The sequence below is a fragment of the Meles meles genome, chromosome 1, assembly GCF_922984935.1.
Source record: "Meles meles chromosome 1, mMelMel3.1 paternal haplotype, whole genome shotgun sequence".
Classification (NCBI taxonomy): Eukaryota; Metazoa; Chordata; class Mammalia; order Carnivora; family Mustelidae; genus Meles; species Meles meles.
Genome location: NC_060066.1, coordinates 138,883,285 through 138,899,009, shown reverse-complemented (window position 1 = coordinate 138,899,009; position 15,725 = coordinate 138,883,285). Strand labels below are relative to the sequence as shown.

Below are 15,725 nucleotides of genomic sequence, written 5' to 3'. Positions count from 1 at the left end.
TGAGGAAACTGAGGCTTAGAGAGGCTGATTAACTAGAAAACGTGAAAGAACAAACCCAGTTTTCTCACCTCATCTAGATAATCCCTAAAAGTCTTCCCATCTCCAATAACAAAAAAAAGAGAAAATGTACCTCTGTTTCTGTTCCACAGCCATAATAAATTTAGCATCTTTCACAAGAACAGAAGCAGCCTGTTGTACACCTTTCCTTGTTGCACAAAACTGAAAATAAATGAATAATTATTGGACTGATCATATTAAAAACTGAATATTACACACAAAAATAAGCAACTAACAATCCATACCACAAGTGTGGGTTTCTGATCAGAGTATGTTTGTATAACACTGGCAATTTTGTAGTTGAGGGTTAAGTCAAACTTAAATTCAGTTTGGTTACTTCTGTAGGGGAATCCAAGAACCACTTTCCGAAGTTTCACTGGCCTATGTCTCTCATCCATTTTCAGGCATACTGCAGGTCTTTCACCATCTGAAAGCCATTCTGCAATCTTTAAATGACAGAAACATATATTAAAAGTTCTTTCTGGTCAAGTTCTATGGCTAACCAACCCAATAATAGACCACTTTTAAAGACAAGGAATAAAAATAATTGAGCTGTCTTTTTCAGTATTACATATTCCATTGATACTACTCTATTTATATATTGGTAAATATTATCAGTAACAGAATTTTAAGATTATTCCCACCTTTCAATATGCTAAACTCCCAATTAATTATTATTATTTTGTTTTATTTTCCTTCCCAAGAGTCCACAATAAAATTAAAATTGATTTTGGCAGAGAAACTGAGTTTCTCACTATCATTATTAACCTTCCTATTTTTCAGAACTATGCTTAGATATGTATGACAGCTCTTTTGAGTTGTGCTAAATAATAGCCAAAGAGTAGCAAAGTAATGGTTGGCTTAGATTGGCAAGGGTTGACAATTTTTAAACAAAGAGCAAATAAATGTTTAAGAGATAACAGTGCTGAAAGTACATATCAGACTCAATGCCTGAGTCATTTGTTAATTTCTGAAGCTGTGGTGAGAAATCCTTATCTTCATAACCTGGTTAGTAATTGGGCTTTATGCTTGCTCTGAAACTCACCACTACTTTGACAGGAAGATGGATTAAGGAGTTTTTAGTTGCAGGGGAAAGAAATATCAAAACATTTCAAGGTTAACGTGTATGCAAATAAGGCCACACAAGAATTTAATTTGAAAGGAGCAGAAGGCCAAGGGTGAAGACCCTAATTTAGGAGAAAATTGAGGCAGAAGATTTGTACAAAGAGACAAGAAAGTAGCATACACAGATGTGATTATCACAAAGGGCAAAAGAATTTCAAGAATTACAGAGTACTGATATTTAATGGCTGCTTACAAATCAATAAGAAAAGTTTATTATCCCAATGTGAAAAAAGGGTAAAGAACAGGGGAGAGACAAGATGGCAGAGGAATAGCAGCCTGAAATGACACCAGGAGTTCATTTAGATAGGTATCAAACTACACCTACAAACTCAACAGGAGATAGAAGAGAAGAAGAGCAGCAATTCTAGGAACAGAAAATCGACCACTTTCTGAAAAGTAGGACGATTGGAGAAGTGAATCTGAAGCGACAGAAGATAGACTGTGGGGGGAGGGCCTGGCTCCCAGCAAGTGGTGGAGCAAGGGAGCACAAAATCAGAACTTTTAGAAGTCTGCTCCACTGAGGGACATCACTCCAGGGGCCAAGCTGGTGTGGAGCGCTCGTGGGGACAGTGTGATCTCAGGTCTCACGGGGTCACAGAAAGATCGGGGTTGTCTGAGTGTGGCAGAGCTCCCAGGTATCAGAGCAGGGAAGCCGACTACAGAGACAGAGCCAAAGAATGAGCCTTCAGATCAGGGTTACCTTAAACCATGATCCAAAGCACCGTCAGACCACTGTTCTTCGAGTAGGAACCCCACAAGGGGCAGATCCAGGGAGGCTCAACTTCCTGCTCTGAGAGGAGCAGCGTGGCAGCAATCTGCTGGGTTTGGAGACTCCAAATAGGGTCATGTGCCAGAGACAGAAATGCTCAGTCACAGGCCAGGTGAGCTTGGAGTGCAGCCGGTGACCAGGGAGACAGGAGTGATTGACTGCTTATCTCTGAGGGCCACTGAGGAGTGGGGTCCTGGGCTCTCACCTCCTCCCGGCAGAGATTGGGAGGCCGCCATTTTCATTCCCGTCCTCCAAAGCTCTACAGAAAGCATTCAGGAAAAAAAAGCTCCAAGAATGAACCTAAGCAGATTACTTAGCCTTAGCCCGGTCCCTGGCAAGGGCAGTACAATTTCACCTCATGCAAAGACATTTAAGAATCACTACAACAGGCCCCTCACAAAGAAGATCAGCAAAACATCCAGCCAAGACCAAGCTCACCTATGAAGGAGAAGAGCAGAACTCCAGAGCTAGGGGAAAGCAACACATAGAATTCATGGCTTTTTCACCATGATCCATTAGTCTTGCAAAGTTAAATATTTTTTAATTGTATTTTTTCTTATTCTATTTTTTTTAATGTTTCTTCTTTCCTCTTTCAATGTCTTCTAACTAGTTTATCTTAACAATATCTTTCCTAAAAAAACATTTTAAACATTCATTGTTATAGTGATATATCTCTTTATTGTATTTAAACTTATTTTTTGCATGCATATAGGTGTTTTTTTTTTTTTTTTTCTAAAAAATTTTGGGATACAATTTCTTCTAATAGATCAAAATATACCCTAATCTAGCACATGGCTTTGTTCTAGTCTCCAGCCTGAGCACAATCACTCCTCTTTTTATTTTTTCCAACCAACTTATCAATTCCTTTTTTAGAATTTTTTTTTAAATTTTCATCTTTATACTCATATTTCATCCCCTAATCATGTTTACCCTTATTTTTGCATATATATAAGTTTTTCTTTCTTTAAAATTTTGGGAGGTAGTTTCTTCTAAGAGACCAAAATATACCCAAAATCAAGTGTGTGGCTCTGTTCTATTTACCAGTGTAATATGTATATACATGTTACATGTATATACATGTATATACATGTAACATGTATATACATGTATATACATATTACACTGGTAAATAGAACATATATATATATGTATATAAAATTTTTAATTTTTAAATTTTTATTTCTTTTTTCCCCCTTTCTTCTCCCCCTGGTTTTGGGTCTTTTCTGATTTGGTTAGCATACTTTTTTCTGAGGTCTTTGCCACCCTTTTAGTACTTATTCTCTTGTTCATACATTCTTATCTGGATAAAATGACAAGGCAGAAAAACTCACCACAAAAAAAAGAACAAGAGGTAGTACCGACAGCTAGGGACCTAATCAATACAGACATCGGAATATGTCAGAACTACAGTTCAGAACGACGATTCTCAAGGTGCTAGCTGGGCTTGAAAAAGGCATGGAAGATATTAGAGAAACCCTGTCTGGAGAAATAAAAGCCCTTTCTGGAGAAATAAAAGAACTAAAGTCTAACCAAGCTGAAATCAAAAGCTATTAATGAGGTGCAATAAAAAAATGGAGGCTCTTACTGCTAGGATAAATTAGGCAAAAGAGAGAATTAGTGATATAGAAGATCAAATGATGGAGAATAAAGAAGCTGAGCAAAAGAGAGACAAACAACTACTGGACCACAAGGGGAGAATTTGAGAGATAAATGATACCATAAGATGAAACAATACTAGAATAATTGGGATTCCAGAAGAGAGAGAGGCAGAAGGTATATTGGAGTGAATTATAGTAGAGAATTTCCCTAGTAAGGCAAAGGGAACAAGCATCAAAACCCAGGAGGCACAGAGAACCCCACCCTTAAAATCGATAAAAATAGTTCCGCACACCATCATCAAATAGTAAAACTTACAAGTCTTACTGACAATGAAAAAAGCCTGAAAGCAGCTCAGGACAAGAAGTCTGTAACATACAATGATAGAAATATTAGACTGACAGTAGACTTATCCAGAGAGACCTGGCAGGCCAGAAAGAACTGGCATGATATATTCAGAGCACTAAATGAGAAAAATATGCAGCCAAGAATACTATATCCAGCTAGGCTATCATTGAAAATAGAGAGATAAAAAGCTCCAGGACAAACAAAAATTAAAAGACTGTGCAAACACCAAACTAGCCCTACAGAAAATATTTAAAGGGGTCCTCTAAGCAAAGAGAGAGCCTAAAAATAGTAGACCAGAAAGGAAGAGAAACAATATACAATAACAGTCACCTTATAGTCAATACAATGGCATTAAATTCTTATCTTTCAATAGTTACCCTGAATGTAAATGGGCTAAATGTTCCAATCAAAAGACAGGGTATCAGAAGGGATTTAAAAAAAAAAAACCCAAAAAACAGAACCCATCAATGTGCTATCTACAAGAAACTCATTTTAGACCCAAAGACACCTCCAGATTTAAGGTGAGGGGGTAGAAAACAATTTACCATGCAAATGGACATCAAAAGAAAGAGGGGATGGCAATCCTTGTAACAGATAAATTAGATTTTAAGCCAAAGACTATAATAAGAGATGAAGAAGGACACTATATCATACTTAAAGGGTCTTCCCAACAAGAAGAGCTAACAATTTAAAATATCTATGCCCCTAACATAGGAGCAGCCAACTATATAAACCAATTAATAACAAAATCAAAGAAACACATCGACAGTAATACAATAATAGCAGGGGATTTTAACAGCCCCCTCACCGAAATGGACAGAAAATCCAAGCAAAAGATCAACAAGGAAATAAAGGCTTAAAGGACACCCTGGACAAGATGGACATCACAGATATATTCAGAACATTCCATCCCAAAGCAACAGAATACACACTCTTCTCTGGTGAACATGGAACATTCTCCAGAATAGATCACATCCTGGGTCACAAATCAGGTCTCAACCGGTATCAAAAGATTAGGATCATTCCCTGCATATTTTCAGGCCACAATGCTCTGAAGCTAGAACTCAATCACAAGAGAAAGTTGGAAAGAATTCAAATACATGGAGGCTAAAAAGCATCCTACTAAAGAATGAATGAGTCAACCAGTAAATTAAAGAAGAATTGAAAAAATTCACGGAAACAAATGAAAATGAAAACACAACTGTTCAAAACCTGCGGGACACAGCAAAGGCGGTGCTGAGAGGAAAATATATAGCAATACAAGCCTTTCTCAATAAACATGGAAGGTCTCAAGTACACAACCTAACCCTACAACTAAAGGAGCTGGAGAAAGAACAGCAAAGAAAGCCTAAACCCAGCAGGAGAAGAGAAATCATAAAGAGAACAGAAATCAACAAAATAGAAACCAAAAGAACAGTAGAACAAATCAATGAAACTAGGAGCTGGTTCTTTGAAAGAATTAATAAGATTGATAAACGCCTAGCCAGACTTATCAAAAAGAAAAGAGAAAGGACCCAAATAAAACCATGAATGAAAAAGGAGAGATCACAACTAACACCAAAAAAATACAATTACAAGAACATATTATGAGCAAATATATGCCAGCAAATTTGATAATCTGGAAGAAATGGATGCATTCCTAGAAATGTATAAACTACCAAAACAGAACCAAGAAGACATAGAAAACCTGAACAGACCCATTACCAGTAAGGAGATTAAAATAGTCATCAAAAATCTCCCAACAAACAAGAGCCCAGGGCCAGACAGTTTCCAAGGGGAATTCTACGTAACACTTAAAGAAGAATTAATACCTATTCTCCTGAAACTGTTCCAAAAAATAGAAATGGAAGGAAAACTTCCAAACTCATTTTATGAGGCCAGCATTACCTTGATCCCAAAACCAGACAAAGACCCCAAGAAAAAGGAGAATTACAGACCAATATCCTTGATGAACACAGATGTGAAAATTCTCACCAAAATACTAGCCAATAGGATCTAATAGTACATTAAAAGGATTATTCACCACAACCAAGTGGGATTTATTCCTGGGCTGCAATGTTGGTTCAACATCCTCAAAACAATCAATGTGATATAATACATTAATTAAAGAAAGAACAAGAACCATATGATACTCTCAATAGATGCTGAAAAAGCATTTGATAAAGTACAGCATCCTTTCTTGATCAAAACTCTTTGAAGTGTAGGGAATGAGGGTACATACCTCAATACCATCAAAGCCATTTATGAAAAACCCACAGTGAATATCATTCTCAATGGAGAAAAACTAAGAGCTTTTCCCCTAAGGTCAGGAACACAGCAGGCCTGTCCACTACCACCACTGCTATTCAATATAGTACTAGAAGTCCTAGCCTCAGCAATCAGACAACAAAAAGAAATAAAAGGCATCCACATTGGCAAAGAAGAAGTCAAACTCTCACTCTTTGCAGGTGATATACTTTATGTGGGAAACCCAAAAGACTCCACTCCAAAACTGCTAGAACTCATACAAGAGTTCAGTAAAGTGTCAGGATATAAAATCAATTGCACAGAAATCAGTTGCATTTCTATATACCAACAAAAAGACAGAAGAAAGAGAAATTAAGGAGTCGATCCCATTTACAATTGCACCCAAAACCATAAGATACCTAGGAATAAACCTAACTAAAGAGGCAAAGAATCTGTTCTCAGAAAACTATAAAGTGCTCATAAAAGAAACTGAGGAAGACACAAAGAAATGGTCCATGCTCATGGACTAGAAGAACAAATATTGTGAAAATGTCTATGCTACCTAAACCAATCTACACATTTAATGCAATCCCTATCAAAATACCATCAATTTTTTTTCAAAGAAATGGAACACATAATCCTAAAATTTGTATGGAATCAGAAAAGACCCCAAATAGCCAGAGGAATGTTGAAAAAGAAAGCCAAAGTTGGTGGCATCACAATTCCAGACTTCAAGCTCTATTACAAAGCTGTAGTCATCAAGACAGTGTGGTACTGGCACAAAAACAGACGCATAGATCAATAGAACAGAACAGAGAGCCCAGAAATAGACCTTCAACTCAATGGTCAACTAATCTTCGACAAAGCAGGAAAGAACGTCCAATGGAAAAAAGACAGCCTCTTCAACCAATGGTGTTGGGAAAACTGGGACAGCCACATGACGAAGAATGAAAGTGGACCATTTCCTTACACCGCACACAAAAACGGACTCAAAATGGATGAAAGACCTCAATGTGAAACAGGAATCCATCAAAATCCTTGAGGATTTTGCAACCTCTTCAACCTCAGCCACAGCAACTTCTTCCTAAAAACATCATCAAAGACAAGGGAAGCAAGGGCAAAAATGAACTACTAGGATTTCATGAAGATAAAAAGCTTTTTTACACACCAAGGGAAAGAGTCAACAAAACCAAAAGACAACTGACTGACAGAATGGGAGAAGATATTTGCAAATGACATATCAGATAAAGGGCTAGTATCCAAAATCTGTAAAGAACTTCTCAAACTCAACACCCAAAGAACAAATAATCTAATCAAGAAATGGCCAGAGGACATGAACAGACATTTCTGCAAAGAAGACATCCAGATGGCCAACAGACACATGAAAAAGTGCTCAACATCACTCGGCATCAGGGAAATACAAATCAAAACCACAGTGAGATACCACCTCACACCAGTCAGAATGGCTAAAATTAACAAGTAAGGAAATGACAGGTGTTGGTAAGGATGCGGAGAAAGGGGGACCCTCCTACACTGTTGGTGGGAGTGCAAGCTGGTGCAGCCACTGTGGAAAACAGTATGGAGGTTCATCAGAAAGTTGAAAATAGAGCTACCCTATGACCCAGCAATCACACTACTGGGTATTTACCCTAAAGATACAAATGTAGTGATCTGAGGGGGTAAATACACCCTAATGTTTATAGCAGCAATGTCCACAACAGCCAAACTCTGGAAAGAACTGAGATGTCCATTAACAGATGAATGGATAAAGAAGATGTGATATATGTATATATAATGGAATACTATGCAGCCATCAAAAGAAATGAAATCTTGCCATTTGCAATGACGTAGATGGAACTAGAGGGTATAATGCTACCCTGATTTCTCTGATTGAAAGACAATTATCATATCATCTCCCTGATATGACGAATTGCAGAGGCAGAGTGGGAGGTTTGGGGGGTAGGGAAGGAAAAAATGAAACAAGATGGGACTGGGAGGGAGAAATATCATAAAAGACTCTTAATTTTGGGAAACAAACTGAGGGTTGCTGGGGGTTGAGAGGGTTAGGGTTAGGGGGTTGAGAGGGTTAGGGTTAGGGTGGTTGGGTTATGGACATTGGGGAGGGTATGTGATATGGTGAGTGGTGTGAAGTTTGTAAGCCTGATGATTCACAAACCTGTACCCCTGGGGCAAATAATACATTATATGTTAATAAAAATAATTTTTAAAAAAGGGTAAAGAACATGACCTAACAAGGTACCAAAAAAGAACTTAAAGTAATTGATTGACATATTAAAAATATTTACTTCAACATGATGCCCCCAGCTTTGGTTTTCTTTTTCAACATTGACTTGGCAATTCAGGGTCTTTTCTGGTTCCACACAAATTTTACAATTGTTTGTTCCAGCTCTTTGAAAAATGTCATTGGTATTTAGATTGGAAAGGTATTGAGAAGTATAGATTGCTCTGGGCAGCATAGACATTTTAACACTGTTTTTTCTTCCAGTCATGAGCATAGACTGTTTTTCCACCTTTTCATGTCTTCTTCTATTTCCTTCATAAGTGTTCTGTAGTTTCTAGGGTATAGAACCTTTACCTCTTAGGTTGGGTTTATTCCAAGGTATCTTAGTTTTTGGTGTTATTTTAAATGAAGTTGGTTCCCTAATTTCTCTTTCTACAGTTAGATTGTTAGCGTGTAGTAAAGCAACTGATTTCCGTGCATTGATTTTTGTATCCTGCCACATTACTGAATTGCTGTATGAGTTCTAGCAATTGCGGGGTGAAGTCTTTTGGGTTTTCCATATAAAGTATCACATTGCCTGATTCAAGCTATATTACAAAGCTGTGATCACAAGACAGCATGATACTGGCACAAAAACAGAAACACAGATCAATGGAACAAAATAGAGAGCCCAGATATGAATCCTCAACTCTATGGTCAACTAATCTTCAACAAAGCAGGACAAAATATGAAATGGAGAAAAGATAGTCTCTTAAATAAATGGTGCTGGGGGCGCCTGGGTGGCTCAGTGGGTTAAGCCGCTGCCTTCGGCTCAGATCATGATCCCAGGGTCCTGAGATCGAGCCCCATGTCGGACTATCTGCTCAGCGGGGAGCCTGCTTCCCTTCCTCTCTCTCTCTCTCTGCCTGCTTCTCTGCCTACTTGTGATCTCTGTCAAAAAAATAAAATCTTTAATAAATAAATAAATAAATGGTGCTGGGAAAACTGGACAGCAATATACAGAAGAATGAAACTTGACCATTCTCTTGCACCATAAACAAAGATAAACTCTAAATGGATAAAAGACCTCAATGTGACACGGGAATCCACCAAAATCCTAGTGGAGAACATAGGAAGTAACCTCTTCAACATTGGACTTCAACATAGCAACTTCTTTCAAGCATAACAAAAGCGAAAATGAACACTGAGACTTCATCAAGATAAAAAGCTTCTGCACAGCAAAGGAAACAGTCAACAAAATAAAGAGGCAATCCATGAAATGAGAGAAGATATTTGCAAATGACAAGAACTTCTCAAACTCAACACCCCAAAAAACAAATAATCAAGTCAAAAAATGGGCAGAGGACATGAACAGTCATTTCTCCAAAGAAGACATATGAATGGCTAACAGACACATGAAAAAATGTCCAACATCATTAGCTATCAGGGAAATTCAGATCAAAACCACACTGAGATACCACCTTACACCAGTTAGAATGGAAAAAATTAACAAGGCAGGAAACAACAAATGTTGGAGACAATATGGAATATGCAATGGAATATTACTCAGCCATCAAAAAGGAAGAATACCTACCATTTGCATTGACATGGAAGGAACTGAAGGGGACTAAACTAAGTGAAATAAGTCAAGCAGAGAAAGACAACTATTATATGATTTCACTTATATGTGGAAGACATGGAATAGCATGGAGGACATTAGGAGAAGGAAGGGAAAAATAAAGGGAGGGGAATTAAAGAGGGAGAAGAACTATGAGAGACTATGCACTCCGGGAAACAAACTGAGGGTTTCGGAGGGGAGGAAGGTAGGGGGATGCATTAGCCTGGTGATGGGTATTAAGGAGGGCACATATTGCAATGAGCACTGAGTGTTATATGCAAACAATGAATCATGGAACATGGCATTAAGGACTAATGAAGTACTATATGGTGACTAACATAACATAAAAAAATATATATTTACTTCAGTAAAAATCAAAGCAGTTCAAAATTTTTAAATAAAGTACATTTTAAATAAGAAATTTGACAACTATTTATTTTTAAAGATTTTACTTATTTACTTGAGAGACAGAGCACATGTGTATACATGTGTGCATGGGGGAGGGGCAGAGAGAAGTGGGGAAGAAGACTCCCTGCTGAGCAGGTAGCCTGGATTGCAGGACCCAGGATCATGACCTGAGCCAAAGGCAGATGCTTAACCAACTGGGCCACCCAGGCACCCTGACAACTATTTAAATGTAATAATAACAATAATTTATTTTAATATCCAGTGCTAGAATACAGAGAAATAGCTAATGGTGGAAGTATAAATGATTATACCATCTACTGAAAGCAATGTTTCCTTAGAGTTTTACATATCCTTTGACTCAGTTATTTCACACTAGAAGTTCATCCTAGAGAAATAATCATAGGGCGCCTGCGTGGCTCAGTTGGTTGGGCGACTGCCTTCAGCTCAGGTCATGATCCTGGAGTCCAAGATTGAGTCCTGCACTAGGCTCCCTGCTTGGCAGGGAGTCTGTTTCTCCTGGATCTCTCTCCTCCCATGCTCTCTTTCTCTTACTCTCTCAAATAAATAAATAAAATCTTTAAAAAAAAAGATTCTGGAAAAAAAATCATGTTTTCAAAGATGTATTAACTTTAGCACCATTTACAATAGCAAAAATGGAAATAATCTTCCATCATCAAAGCAGTAGATAAATTATAAAAGCCACATATAATTAGATAAATAAATTATAATAAAACCACAAAAACTATATTAAAGAAGAATATCTAATGACATGGAAATGTCTGTAGGTTACATGCAAGTCATAAAAGAGCACGCATAGTATGATTCTACCTATACATCTGGAAAGACGAACACTGGGTTTCTGATGATTATATATACTTAAAAATTTTCTATTATTCTTGAATATGAACAAAACAAGTTGTTAACACGAAAATGAATAACTTTGCCAAAATAAAGATAAATCAGGCAAAAATTTCCACTGGATTTGACAATATGGAACTAACTATATTTGAAATTTCTAAGTAGTAGAAGAAAAAATCCTACTGTAGTAGGCTAAGAAGTAAATAGGAGCGAGGAAAAATGAAACCAAGCTATTTTTCAAGAAGTCTGCCCAAATATTGAAAAAAAATCAGAACAAGTATAATATAATACTGCATACAATTATTTATCTGTCTATGTACTCCATTAACCATGAGATCCTCCTCAACGGCCAGGTCTATATGTTTTCATTTTTGTATCTATTATTAGTGCTTACCATAATGCCAGTCACATAGAATGTGAAAAGATGAGTGGTAATCACCTAAAAATTATTTTCATTCTCTATCATACTTTGCTATACAACTAGAGTCAGCTGATTACTACAACCATAATAAATTACTAGTCATTATGAGGTATCTGAAACCCATAAAAACCAAGACTTTTAGATACTAGTAAAGAACAGACTTGTAGCAAATATGTTTCATTAAACCAAATCAACCAAATATGAAGGCTTAATACTGCCATACCTATGAGATCTGACTATAACTTTCTACAACATACTTTTCTACTAAATCATTTATGGGATTTATTGGGAAAAACCCTCACTTCCTCCTAAGATTAAAATGACAAAATATTTCACTAATCATAAAAAAGTCCGATAGACTAAAATTCTAACTTACATCCTCAGCATTTGGAATTGTTGCAGATACAGCTACAAATCTCATTGGAATAATTATGCTGCTATTTTCAGAAGCAGGAGATAAAGACTGTACAGTTTTCATTCTGCTGACTACAACTTCAAGAGTTGGTCCACGATTTTCATCTTTTATAACATGTACCTAAGAAAGAAACCAAGAAAAAATGATTAACTATAAAAATTTTTAAAAACTATTTAATTGATTAAAATCCATAATAACATTAACACTCTTAAGAAAATAAGCCTTTCTACTTTAAGGGATAAAACAGAGTTTGGTTGAAAATGTCTTATTTCTTTCTATCCATCCTCGTCATCATTTTATGTTTATCTCTGAAAATGAGTTGAAGTAATGTGTTCACTACCTCATCAATGAGAAAGAGTCTAACCAGCTTGACCAAAGAGTTGTCTCTCCATTTTCTAGTCATGCTATCCCATTTTTCCTAAAGAAAAAATGCAAGTGGTTTAACATAAGAAATTATAAATATTATTAAGACATCCATAAAAATCTTAACCTGATACAAAGGATGGGCAATATTTTAATTCATGTCTTAAAAGTATCCTGAAAAAGATTTAAAGATTAAAAACATTTTAAAGAATTTTGATAGTCTTATAAATGCTTAAAAAACTAAACCCCCATTTATTTTTTATATAACCAAAAATATACAAAATTATAGTTTAGGTACCTTTTTTTAAGCCCTACCAAGGTCCTCCCTCTGTAATACATAATACTTGGATAAAAGAATACAAGCAAAAAATATGATTGCAAATTATCCTCAATAACAAATTGCCTATTCATATCTTTTGTCTATTTTCCCCCATTTGGTAGTTTGTCTTTTACTTAACTGATTAGTAAGTATTCTTTATATAACCTGAATAGTAGTATTTTTTATGTTTCTTTCTTTTTTACATTGCATATATTTTCTTCTACTTTGTATTTTCTCTTAACTTTTATTCATGGTGAAGAGAAACATTTTCTAATAAACCAAGGAAAAAACTGAGTATAAATAACACCTACTGGAGTTGTCATAATAATATGGGCATGCTGAATCTCAAATAGGTCATCCATTACTGTATCTCCAGTGAGTTCCTTACAATTCAATCCTATTGGTCCAAATTTTTCTTTCCAATCATCAAAACGCTGACTACACAGGGCTTTTATTGGTGCCACTGTAACAATGTAAGATATTTATTTTGAATGTCAGTGTAATTTTCAAATTACTTTCAAATTTCAAAATTACTTAATTTTAATAAAATTGAGATCAAACTATACATCTAGGTGTTGCCTAGTATTTATAAATTGAAAGAGTTAACAATATAAGCATATTATTTAGAGATATAATCACCAGGCTGTACTAAAAATAGAAAAACAAGTAATTGTTCAGGGAATTGTAACTAAGAGCAGAGAGAGGTGATTCACATAAGTGATTATGTTTTTCATTATAAGACTTTTTGTAATAATCTATCTTTTTTAACCATGTACATAAATTACTTTGATGAAAAATTTTAAATATATATATATATATATACATATATATACACACACACACATATATATATCTAAGAACGAAGAGTACAGGTTCCTAAGGAAATTTTTTAGAATTTCAAAATGTTTGAATTTATTGTTCTTGTTGTCCTTTAAAAAATAAACACATATTATATGGAGCACTGGGTGTGTTGCATAAAGAATCTTGGAATACTGAAAAAAAATTAAATTTAAAAAAGATCAAACAAAACAAAAAAACATGTAAAGGTCAAACTCTCAATTCAAATATTACTTTTTATTTACAACTGTGGGAAAATGTGTTTGGAATTTAATTTAACAGACAAGAGCAAATGTGACAGGTTTTCATTAAAAACGTATGGCAGGGGCGCCTGGGTGGCTCAGTGGGTTAAGCCGCTGCCTTCGGCTCAGGTCATGATCTCGGGGTCCTGGGATCGAGTCCCGCATCAGGCTCTCTGCTCAGCAGGGAGCCTGCTTCCCTCTCTCTCTCTGCCTGCCTCTCTATCTACTTGTGATCTCTCTCTCTGTCAAATAAATAAATAAAATTAAAAAAAAATATGGCAAACCAAATATTAATTCTTATGCCTTGAACTTTATTTCTTACTTTTGCTTCAATAGTTTTTCATTGTTATAATTAATTACTCTTATAATATATAATACTTACTGTAAACAATTTTAATATTTGACCATGGCAATGGGACTTCCATTAATAATCTTGTTATAGCTAGTTCAAACACTACAGTTTTCCCAGAACCAGTTGGAGCACAAATCACAAAATTCCTATCTGTGTAAAGAAGCTAAAAAATAAAATTTAATCAATCATGGAATATGTAGAATTTTTCATTCAAACTCTCAATTTGTTAGAAAATATGTAAGAAAGACTCTCTGGAATAATAATTCAAATTATTTTTATCTCTAAACTTACTAAAATTCTAACCCTATTCTACATCCACATCCTCCCAAAAAAACACCATTATTAAATAATTTATCATTTTATTTGTGAAAATAATATGTTAGGCCTAGAAAAAAATAATTTCTTTAGCTTCCAGAGAAACTTTATAAATTTAATAAGTAAACAAACCCCACCTATGAAAGTCACATACATTCACTTAGCAAACATTTTCTGAGTTCCTATAATGTACCAGTCACTGAGCATGGCACTGGAAACATAAAGATCAATGTGATCTAGTCCTTGCCCTTCGAGAGTACACAATAAAATAAGAAGAGGCAGATAAATAAAAATCATAATAAAATACTTACATCATCAAAGGCTTTGGACTGTATATAGTTGAAATATGGGAATTCCTTGAAAACACTTCTAAATTTTGCCGCTTAGAATAGCATTAAGGAGTCAAATACTTCAGAATTTTTAAGAATTCTTTACTTTTAATTAATTAATTGGTTACTTTTAATATAAAAATTCAATTAATCAATATTAACTTTGATAATATTTAATGATGAGGCTTTAATACTTGCTGTTTTAACATCATGAGAAAGGAATTAATAGATATAGAGGGAGGGACCAATATGGCAACATAAGAGGCTCCTGAACTTTCCCTCCTCCGACAGGTGCACCAAAAATATAGTTACACATGGAGCAATTCTAAGAAAAATCCAGAAATTAGTTAAGTGACTCCTACACACTGGGTGAATGAAAATACCCACAATGAAATGGGTAGGAAAGGCTGAGACAACTCTTACCCTAACTTCCATCTTTGGCAAAGCACCATACAAACGAAAAGGAACTCCCAACTCCCAGCTTCTCCCAGCAAAGACTTTGGATCACACACCTAAAGCCCCAACCTTTAAGGCTCCCACCCACAGGATAAGCCCCCAAAACACCCAACTCTGTAAGCCAACAGGGTTTGCAACCATGAGACCCACAGGACTATAGCAAACAAATAAGCAGTTTTTAAATGGGCACAGAAACAACCCCTTTTCCTCTGCAGATATACTCAGTGCAGAGGGAGCAGCAAAAATGTTCATTTCCAGTTTCTACTTTCTCACTACAACCTCAGGTTCTGGCTTCTAATCAGCCTACACCTAGGTGCTAATTACAACCCTCCCCTTTGGGACACTCATACATTTTAGCTCAACTACTAGAAGCCACTAAGAACAAAGACAGTGAGTTGGGCAATCAGAAAGGTTTGAAAGGGAACTATGCGTTTGGGTTAAGTTAATTGA

General features: G+C 35.8%; 1 protein-coding gene across 1 annotated transcript in view; it reads right to left on the bottom strand.

The window, feature by feature from the left end:
- Positions 1-15,725, bottom strand: part of HFM1 (helicase for meiosis 1) — a 119,139-nt gene that overhangs the window by 78,314 nt on the left and 25,100 nt on the right. Inside the window, exons 7-13 of the mRNA XM_045980766.1 lie at positions 14,802-14,872; positions 14,206-14,338; positions 13,056-13,207; positions 12,403-12,480; positions 12,024-12,182; positions 303-503; positions 131-219 (exon numbers count right to left, since the gene is read on the bottom strand). Of these exons, the coding sequence (XP_045836722.1) occupies positions 131-219; positions 303-503; positions 12,024-12,182; positions 12,403-12,480; positions 13,056-13,207; positions 14,206-14,338; positions 14,802-14,872 (883 nt within the window). The remainder of the gene's footprint in view (positions 1-130; positions 220-302; positions 504-12,023; positions 12,183-12,402; positions 12,481-13,055; positions 13,208-14,205; positions 14,339-14,801; positions 14,873-15,725) is intronic.